Raw genomic sequence first — 11,144 nt, forward strand, 5'->3', positions numbered from 1 at the left:
GGGGAACAGAGCTCTGTGACACACTGTGCAGACATGTGTGGGCCCATGTCTAATTCTTTCCCGAAATACCGATATGGCTTCTACCATCACAGGGTTAACCACAGGCTGTGCAGTTTCCGGGCGGCAGTTTACGATGTCCATGTATTTCCTCTTAATCCTGAGTGCACACTGCAACTTGTGACGAATACGAAGTGCAGCATCTTTAGCGAGTCTATCCTTTTTGTTCTGGATGCAGTGTTGTATGTGACGCAGCCTGAACTCTGGGTTGTGGTGATATTTCTCGCTCACGTACTTTTTCTGTTTGATTTTAAAATGAGGATCAGTGCTATACCTCTCGCCTATGTACTTTTTCATTAAACATTTCTGTTTGTTTTTAAAATGAGGATCAGCGCTATACCTCTCGCTCACGTACTTTTTCTGTTTGTTTTTAAAATGAGGATCAGCGCTATACCTCTCGCTCACGTACTTTTTCTGTTTGTTTTTAAACTGAGGATCAGTGCTATACCTCTCGCCTATGTACTTTTTCATTAAACATTTCTGTTTGTTTTTAAACTGAGGATCAGTTCTATACCTCTCGCTCACGTAGTTTTTCTTTTTGATTTTAAAATTAGGATCAGTGGTGTATCTCTCCTTCCGGTACTTTTTCATGAAGGTTTTCTGTTTGCTCTGACTATCCAGATCCATCCAACTTCTTTTGATGTAGTACTTCTTTTGTTTTCGATGATAACGGTCTTTCGCGTATTTGGTTTTAATCGCCTGCAGTTTTGTCAGCCTAAATTCCAAACTGCTGACATATTTCTCTCTCTCATACCGCGCTCTATTAGTTGTGCTTGTACCATTGTCTACAGGTGGTACATGTTGCTTTTTGCACTCACTCGATCTACGCATAGCCTTTCTTCGCATCTGTGTTGGGATTTTCGAAAAAACCTTCTCTGTCGTGGGACGTGTTATGTTGACGCGCTGACTCAAGTCCTGATTATTTGGTTGTCTGAAGTTAGTTGTCTGTGGGATATTGGCTTCCTCTAACAATTGTGCTTCTGGTACAGCCGTTGATGGATTTTTGATGGTCACATCCTCTGACTGTCCAGGCATCTCACTGAGTGTGTGGTCATTTGTAAAGGAAACAGGCATGAACTCATAGCTGCCATAAGGGCCACGGTTTTTAAAAAGCACAAGCAAATGTTTAACCATGCGACTCAATTTAGAGAAGGTCAGCATAATTGCTTTTCCATTATGATGAGGAAAACCTTTGGGAGACCTTGAGTGGGAATCAAAAAACCCGTAGCGTCCGGACCGGTCACGGAACACTGCAATGCACTCAGGAGCGACAATGAGAAACGCAAGGTTGACACCTTGAGAGAGGCTTTTCAGCTGTTCACGAAGGCACAGTCCTCTCCTGCTTCGAGGGCTGCCGTCTACAGCCTTCAAGAAACCAACCCTCAAGTCCGACATGTCCAACTGAACATTGTAGGTATCCGAATCGGTGAAAACCTGTTTCGGCATCTCCTCTATGGTCAAGTGGTTGCTTTTGAACCTTTTGTCCGCCTTCAACTGTTCTTTGATACCTACATAGAGTGCATTCCCCTGTTCAAGCACTCTATCAAGTGAGACCATGTCAAAATCCACCCCCTCCTGGTGGTAGGCGAGAAAGGTCAGAGCCATGCAGGTACACTGGTGATTGCGAGAAAAGGTTCCATACCTCCCATCCTTCTGAGAATGCGACGCCCTCACGGATTGAGTGCGATGGCTCGGACCAACGGCAGGATCCTGAAATCATTTTAAGGAATGTTGTCATTTTTATCATGATGTAACATTTTTCTTTTATGAGTGACGGATCAATCATTATCAATCTCATCATTAATCATAATTCGTTTCATTATCATTGTTAATCTTATATTCTTTAACATACCTTACATGCCTCCAACATATGTAACCAGCAATGGGTGGACAAAGTATTCACATTCTTTACTTAAGTGAAAGTACCAATACAATGATGTAAAATCGCTCCATTACAATTAAAAGTCCTGCATGTCAAATACTGCTTAATTAAAAAGGTACATAAATATTGGTAGCAAAATACACTAAGTATAATAATACACCAGTATTAAAACTAAAACTACCGAGTCCAGTGGTTCAGAACCCTGGGTCAGAAACTGTGTGTGTTTGTGTGTGAGAGAGTGAGTACAGACAGAGGTGCAGCAGTTAAAAGATGTAAATTACCTGGCTGGGACATTTGTGGAAGGTGGACTCCTGGGGCTGGGCAGGGTCAGACGCACCAGGCTCCACCACCACTCTCCTAGGACTGCAAGGCGCTGGCTTGGAGGACACCTCCACGGCTGGTGCCTCCACCTAAAACAATAAATAACTGTGTGAACTGCATTGACAAAATTAAACCATGTATTTTAATACTGTGTTACAATTATTCACTAAATATAACAATAAAATGTTATTGTCTATGGTGTGTCTACTCAAAATACTCAAACAAATCCAAATAAGTATTACTCAAATAAATCAGACAAAATATGACAAACCTGCTGCTTCTCCCGGGTCCTCTTGGAGTCTTGGTGTCTCTCCCGGCGCTCCATCTGATCAAAAAAGTTGATCAATTATTGTTCCTTTAACGTGTATTTTTTCTTTGTCACTTGAATCTGGTATTATCCCACATTTTTTTTTGCTAGTAATAAGATAAATCTTGTCCCACTGGCAGATTTTTTTTACTTATTTCAAGTGAAAATTTACTTGAAACAGGTGAAAATTGTCAAACAAGTTATTTTTCTGGTGTTATTTTTGTGGTAATGACTCTAAATCAAGGGTATTCAACTAAAACATACACACACACACACATATATATATATACATATATATATATACATACATATATATTATTATAATTTTGAATCCTTTGTTTGAACATGGTTAAAAAAAATGTCATTGTCAGCACTTGACTTCTGCAAAATCTTATACCAATGTGGAATAACTTAATGAGAAAAGAAAATATTATATTTTCACGTTAATGTAAATATTTTGCTATTGTTGTACTTCCAGTATTAATTCTTATGTAAATAAATATATTCTATATTATCACACACACACACACACACACACACACACACACACACACACACACACACACACACACACACACACACACACACGTCTCAGAAAATTAAAATATAGCTATAAAGTTCTTTATTTTCTGTTATGCCATTAAAAAAAAATGTCATACATTCTGGATTCATTACAAATCAACTTACTGTAAATATTGCAAGCCTTTTATTATTTTAATATTGCTGATTATGGCTCACAGTTTAAGATTCCCAGAATATTCAAATTTTTTGAGATAGGATATTTGAGTTTTTTAAGCTGTAAGCCATGAACAGCAATATTAAAATAATAAAAGTCTTGTAATATTTCAGTTTATTTGTATTGAATCCAGAATGTATGACATTTTTGTTTTTGTAATTGCATTACAGAAAATCACAATATTCAAATTTTTTCCTGAGACAGTCCTGTAGATTGGCATTAAAACATAAAAAAATGATAATTTGCATATCCCGAGACATTCCTAATAATACTATTTAATATATTCCATACTCCTAAGATATTATTTTTAGATATTTTTATCTAATATTTTACTATAATAATCGTTCTTGCGTTTCCTCATTGTTGTTAGCTTGTATTTATATTCTTTATATTTGCTTTCTGCGTCTTTAATTTTCCATTCAATGAATTCCTTATACAAGATATTTTTCTTACGTTACGTAGACCTTTAGTGATCCACGATTTAATCTTTAGACACAGAGGCGACACAATGGACTAAGCTGATACAAAGAGTTGACCAAATCTATTTCACTTATCCAGGAGGAGGAGGAGGAACAGACGACATGAGATAGGAGGAGGAGAGGGGAGGAGATATACCTTAGCTGGATAGGATGGTCCCACAGGTGAAGGAGTTTTAATCTTAGGCCTCTGAGAACGCATAACAGCAAATTCAGTAAAATTTAAGACTTTAATGAAACAATGCACTTTAGTCAGGAGGAGTGACTTGTCCCGCTAGTGAAGACATCAGACCTCTGGCCATCTGAATATATAAAGCAGCAAAATTTTACTAAGAGGAAGACTTTAAGTGAGATCATGCATGTTACTGAATATGGAAGCATATGAGGGCTTATATCATTTTCAAATGATGCCTCAGCAAATAGTTACCAATACTCAATTTTAAATCTAGAATGTGAAAATTTAAATGCATTTGCAGAAATGCTTTTTCATTTTAAGAATGTGGCTGCATTTTTTGACTCAAAAATCAAATCAATAATATTTAATCCAATTTGCATTTACATTTTTTTGTATTTTATTTTGAAAATTAAATCTCAAACGTCTTTTTATTTTTAATTTGAATAAATAACAAGAATAAGCAGCCTTGAAGAATAAAATTAAAATGCAAATCAGATTATATATTATTAATTTGATTTTAGAGTCAAACAATGCAGCCACATTCTTAAAATGAAAAAGCATTTCCGCAAAAATGCATTTTAATTTGAAAATAGGCCCTCATGTGCTTCCATAACTGAACCGTACTTTTGCAGGTGGAGAACAGCAGGGGGTTTCTAGCTCATCCGAACTACAGGAGACTCCGGTCAGAGGTGATACAAACGGCTGATGACAGATGAGAAGAAACAGTGAATTAAACTGTGGACAATTTATTTAATTTGATGTATTTTGTAAGTGAGAGAGGTGCAAATGTTCAGTGTTATACAGATAAAATCTGAATCAGGTAACTCACCGTCTTGGGCTTAGGAGAAGTCTTGCGATCCACACGCAAGTTCGTGGTGCTGAACTGTCCAGCGGGGGGAAGTGGGGGGAAGCACTCCTCCCGAAAGACAAAACACTCCTCCTGAAAAACAAAACAGGTTGACTTCTGATTACAATCTGTCCTGTAAGAAAAAAAACAAACCAAAGAATGATAAATACATCCTCAAGGAATATTATTTAAATATTAACCTGCGGTTGAACCATCCCAGGTTGAGGAGAACCTGTGGATCTGCGAGGTTCCCTTGGGTGGCTCACCTGTTACCAATGAAAATGTATTTTAAGTGTAATCTGCATCATCAAATAAAATATCAATTAAACTTGAATCATTAAAATTACAAAATGCACTTTTGATAGTTATATGAGAGGAACCATAGTGTTACTGCTCTTAAAACATCTAAATAATTGTTATTATAAATATTATTGCACCTTTTGGCAAACATTAGCCCTATGAACAAATTCTAAACTAATAGAAGAGGGGGAACGGCATACCGTCACAGCAGGGGAGGTTAGGCCTAAAGGCTCGTCCTCGTCCGAACTCCAGAACAATCCGGATGGGGATGTTCCAACCTTCTGAGAAGATGTCATAACATACATATTAAACTTTAGGCAGTGAGGACAGTCTAGACATCTCTGGGCAGAGTGAGCTGCGAATCCCCAGCATGTGTCATTTGTGATTAGAAGTAACATACCTTGTTCACTGGAGAACGGAAGCAGCGACGATACTTTCCCTTGGCTTGGGACGAGGACGCAACCTATAGCATGAAATAAATCAAAATACTTCAAGTCACATCGTTACAGTGAAACAACAATATACATTACAATTATATTTATAGATAGCATAGTTTATTTGAAGACTATTATTATAGTTTATATGACTTTAAAAAATATAGATGTAAAATTAACAGTCAGTAATAAAAAAGGTAACACTGGATAAAATGCCCTCCATCAAGACATAAAAGTTTGACACTGACCTTCTTGGGCTTAGGCGAAGGCTTGAAGTCCGCCAGGCAAGACAGGTGAGAAGGAGAGACTTTCTCCATAGCACGTAGGGCGGTGCTGCTGAAGAAGACGGGGTTCAGTGGGAAAAAGCACTCCTCCTCCTATAAAAAAATAACACAGAAAATCTTCTAATTACATCTTTTTTTTTCTAATTCAAAAAGTAATATTTGAAAAGCCATAAACGAAGCACAAACCTGTGGTTGAGCTGTCCTCCACTGGAATGACAGAAAGCATTGCATTTTATTAAAAAAATAAAAACATTGCAACCTTCATTAATATCACATTAAACATTGTATAAATCACATCACACCATCATACCGTATATTAAGTCTCAAGCACACATAATATGCATCAATTACCTTGCTTTCCTGACCAACTACCGTCCACCGAGACGGATCAGGGGTAGTTGATTCAGGACGAGGGGAAGCTGGAGCAGGAGAACTCTCCCTCACAACCGCTTTAGGAAGGACCTTCCTAAGTGGAGGTGATGGCCTGGGAGAGACTCGCAAGACTGGTGGTGGTGGTGGTGGTGGTGTCCTAAGTTGCTCTGTAGCAGCAGATGAGAGCAACTCAGCGAGGATAGCCATCCCGAAACGATCACTCAGGTGGACCTGCAGAAATAAGCAAAGAAAAAAACAAAAAGGTTTTACTTTCATTTAGCATCTGCCGTGTACTGAAGTCTTAATGGCAACAACAAAGAACTACAAATCAGACTTTTGTTCCACACACAGACATTGTACTTACACCATCATAGCTCCAAAGCGCCAGATTGCTCAGGGGGAAATGCTCCGTAGCGGAGAAGAAGTACTTCACACCTTGAAAAAGAGAAAAAAATAAATTAATTAATCTTCATGTTATACATACATGTATTATGACTTTATATGAGATGCTACACATTTAATTCATGCTTTTTATGCAAGATATTTTCTCAATTAGCTGTATGAAACTCAAATATTTTCCACATACCCATACGAGCAGCCACACGTCGATATTCCTGACGCAGGTGATCCTGGTAGTGAGGGTCACAAGTCAGGCGGGGTGGAAAGTCGACAACAAAAACCTGTAGAACACAAAACCTGATCATTAATAAGAAAATTACACTTTCACTAAAAGTCCCACACAGTCCATATAATGAAATCATCCAATCAACAATAATAAGATAAGAAAGAAAAGCTTACCTTAGGCCAGCGGTTGCCAATGGATTGGAGGAGTTTGGCAAAGTCGTTGGCAGCGTTAGCAATGGTGTTGCGAGTCAGGTCGTTGCTGGGAGCCAGTAGACATACGGCCTCAGGAGTACGAGGAACTACGGCGTTTAGGACCTCGGTACGGAGCTGAGACGCACTGGCCCCCGGAGTCGACATGATGCCAAAGGACAGGTCTTGAGTCTTTGGCATCTGGACAAAACCATCTACAATGGCGCGTAGATGGGAGTCCCCGACAATCAGAACAAGCTGCAAAAATAATAGCATTTCATTCGCATGAAAATCATGAAGACATCAAACGATCAATTATTTTCTTCCAACAGTCAATATATATATTACCTTCTTGTCCGGGGACTCAGGCGGCATGATCAATTTGTTTGGCCGCCCTGTGAAGGGGGAAATTGACCAATGGAGCACTCTGTGGCGTCGCCCGGAGCCATGGCCTGTTTAGAAAAAGATGGAACATGAGACGATTAAAGAGGGATTTCATACCTGTAAAAATCCTACAACAATCACTCTTTACTAGCAGTGAAAACATGCAAGAATGAAAGACAGTTAACAAGCTCTTAGCAGAAATGTATAGTAAGAATACATAATTATTATATTTGATATAATAAAAATTAATTCAATTAATAATAAAACAGCTGAATACTCACGTGCACAAAAGTCGGCACGCGCTTCATCCTCTGACCAGGGCCGTTTGGCTGGGAGTGTGAAACCAGCCGACTAATGACAAATAAGAAACAGATTAAACTTAACTGGACGGTGTAAACGTGTCTCAGTGAAGAGACTGAGTTGTTTAAATGAGTGTTTGTGTCATTTCTGGTCATACATACGTTGTTCACTGGATAGAGGGAGCTCTGGGGGGGGTCTGGCTCATCGACCTTCTCCTTTCTCCAGCGCTCCGCCTGGGCCTGGGACCTCTTTCCCTTTCTCGGCATCCTGAAAGAAAAAAAGAAATCCCTCCAAACAAAAGGGTGTTAAGCCTAAACTAAAACCTAACCTAAACAAGTTATTCTACTCAGTACACGATATAGTTAATATATAGTGTATAATAATATAATAGCTAACAGTACACAAGGTTATAATACGTAAATGTGCGTGAGAGGAGTTGAGGCGGAGAGGGAGATTAGAAAGAGGTGGCGATTAGTTAGAGGGGGAGAGGGAGGGGGAGAGGGAGGAGGAGAGGGAGATGAGGTAAAGATGAGTTAGGGATGAGTTAGGGATGAGTTAGGGATGAGTTAGAGAGATGGGGTTAGAGATGAGTTAGAGATGGGGTTAGGGAGAGATGAGTCAACTAGGACTGGAGCTCAGGAAGCTGCAATGAAAAGACAGATGTACATTAGTTAGGTAGCTACCAATAACATTAACAACTACATTATACATCTTAACATGTCATGTCTGTGGTTAAATTGATCTATTCCTCAACACAAGGCTGTGTGTGTGTGTGTGTGTGTGTGTGTGTGTGTGTGTGTGTGTGTGTGTGTGTCTCTCAGTACGTTTACATGCAGCAAAGATGGGATTTCTGATCGTATCAGATAACGACATGCAGAAGATCGGATAACTTGTCTGAGTTTACCTGCTGTTCAGAGATCAGATAACTGGCCAGAGTGAACCCCCCCCCAGATTAAATTCGAGCATGTGCAGACTGCAATATTTATTCTCTTATTGTGGAGGAGAAGAAAACACTTCCGGTTACCTCACTTCACGTAACTTAACCATGGATCTATAATATTAACGAATTTAACGGACTCTGGGAAAATCCCAAAACAGATAAATAAGCAAACTATGCTCTCTACAGGTCTTAAAATGCTACTGCAAACGCAGGTTATAACAGTTCCAATACACCTTTTTTTCCCCTTTTTTCCTTCAAATTCCTTGGATAGAACCTTTAACATCCTTGGATTTTTTTTCTCAACATTTTGACTATTTCCTCGACATTTTGACTATTTCCTCGACATTTTGACTTTTTTTCCTCGACATTTTGACTTTTTTTCCTCGACATTTTGACTTTTTTCTCAACATTTTGACTTTTTTTCTCAACATTTTGACTTTTTTTCTCAACATTTTGACTTTTTTTCTCAACATTTTGACTTTTTTTCTCAACATTTTGACTTTTTTTCTCAACATTTTGACTTTTTTCTCAACATTTTGACTTTTTTCTCAACATTTCGACTTTTTTCTCAACATTTTGACTATTTCCTCGACATTTCAACTTTTTTTCTCAACATTTCGACTTTTTTGACTATTTCCTCGACATTCTGACTTTTTTCTCAACATTTTGACTTTTTTCTCAACATTTTGACTTTTTTCTCGACATTTTGACTTTTTTCTCGACATTTTGACTTTTTTCCTCGACATTTTGACTTTTGCCTCGACATTTCGCCTTTTTTTCGCCTTTTTTCCTTCAAATTCTGCCTTTTTTTCGCCTTTTTTCCTTTTTTGACAATCACCCCTCATGCCTACAGGTGCGCAGGTGATGTAATAACAACCTCCACCCACACATACATACACACACAGGGTCGGCAGCCATCTTAGATTCAGAGTCTAAAATGATAGACTAAATGGCTGCCACATCCCACATGTGGATGAAAAATGTACCTGTAACTCATCAAAAATGATCAAAAATGATCTGAAACCGCGCTAAATAAGTACTGTCTTATGTTTTGACCGTGTAGAAAGCATACTGAGTCCAAAAACCGCCAGGAACCGCGAGTAACCGCGCCTGCAGCCACATCCGCCTAAGCGTGATTTTTAGTCCCGCGTTACACCGACGCAGAACCTACGGCGTAAGGTCTGCGTCGATGTAACGCGGGACCATAAATAGGCATACTTAGAGCAGACGCGGGAACAATTGGCCGCGATTCTTTTTAAAAATAAGACATTTAATGGCACATAATGTTCTTTCACTGCATTTATAAAAAGAAATTAACAATACCCGCGTTTATACTTGCATTTAATCAACTTTCGGAATATACTTAAGGGTTAACCTGGGCCGAAATCAAGTCCACAGGTTACCAAAAACACTAAATAATATTAAATATACTCCTTACCTGGTCCACGTTAACGTCGGTCTGCGAGCAGGTTTAATCCAAAGTTGAATTCAGCAGTATTTAGCTTTGACAGCAGTATCCTTCGGGCTCGGAAACTCGAAAGGGGCGTGGCACTGCGGCGCGACGGAATTTATAGAGAATGACACGTGACTTGGTCCGACCAATAGCATTGCTTCATTAATCTGGTTTAAAAAAAAAAAAAATTATAAAATATAACTAAAAAACCAAGCCTTACTTTATCAAAAAAAGAATATATACCTGTTATTACCAGAGCAATTATAAATAATATAAATTATATATAAATAATATAGGCTGGGACTCAATAAAAAAAAAATATTGGAATTAATTACAGGCTTTGCAATTAACTAATTGCAATTATTCACAATTTGATCGCATATCAATTTTAGACTTGAGAACTTAACACTTAAAGGTTTAATTTGCAAGTTTATTTATATAGCACAATTCAATCAATCAATCAATCAATCAATCAATCAATCAATCAATCAATCAATCAATCAATCAATTCATATTTATTTCGAGCAATGGTATTTTAAAATCACTATATCCTCTCAAGTTCTCTCATGAACTGTGAAAAAGTCTTTTATGTTACTTGGTAGTAATTTGTTGAATGCTTTAAATAGGATTATTGACGTATAATATTTTACAAGATCATGGAATTTTAATAGTTTTGACTGAATTAACAAAATATTAGTGTGTTCTAGAAATCTAACCTTGTGAATAATTAGAACTGCTCGTTTCTGTAATGTGACTAATGGATTAATTGTGCATTAGTAAATGTTTTTTAACTGTGCAATACTTCTCCCGGACTCTGTGCAATATTCCTACATATGTTGTCATCTGTAAAAAAACGATTCAAATGCACCTTAACCTTTTTTTATATTTTTTTGTATTACTTATATTTCTTATATTTCTTATTGCTTTATATTTCTTATTGTTTGCACTACTGCTATTTGTCTTGCACTGGAGAGGTGATGCTGCTTCAAATCTCACAGTACCCAGGTACACTGACAATAAAGTATTCTGATTCTGAGGTGCGATTTAAAGGAGCTGACAGTTG

The 11,144-nt window shown here is 37.9% G+C and overlaps 1 protein-coding gene across 1 annotated transcript; it reads right to left on the reverse strand.

Annotated features, from left to right (window-relative positions):
* Positions 1 to 4,989: 4,989 nt before the first annotated feature.
* On the reverse strand, positions 4,990 to 7,954 carry LOC133438645 (uncharacterized). Its single transcript, XM_061717407.1, has 12 exons — positions 7,850 to 7,954; positions 7,670 to 7,739; positions 7,353 to 7,456; positions 6,990 to 7,262; positions 6,778 to 6,871; positions 6,556 to 6,626; positions 6,171 to 6,422; positions 6,006 to 6,026; positions 5,784 to 5,912; positions 5,502 to 5,564; positions 5,302 to 5,382; positions 4,990 to 5,067 (listed from the first exon to the last, which is right to left on the reverse strand). The coding sequence occupies exons 1-12, from the start codon at positions 7,952 to 7,954 to the stop codon at positions 4,990 to 4,992; spliced, it is 1,341 nt and encodes a 446-aa protein (XP_061573391.1).
* Positions 7,955 to 11,144: the final 3,190 nt, after the last annotated feature.

This window comes from Cololabis saira, unplaced genomic scaffold (genome assembly GCF_033807715.1).
Source record: "Cololabis saira isolate AMF1-May2022 unplaced genomic scaffold, fColSai1.1 scf117, whole genome shotgun sequence".
Taxonomy (NCBI): domain Eukaryota; kingdom Metazoa; phylum Chordata; class Actinopteri; order Beloniformes; family Belonidae; genus Cololabis; species Cololabis saira.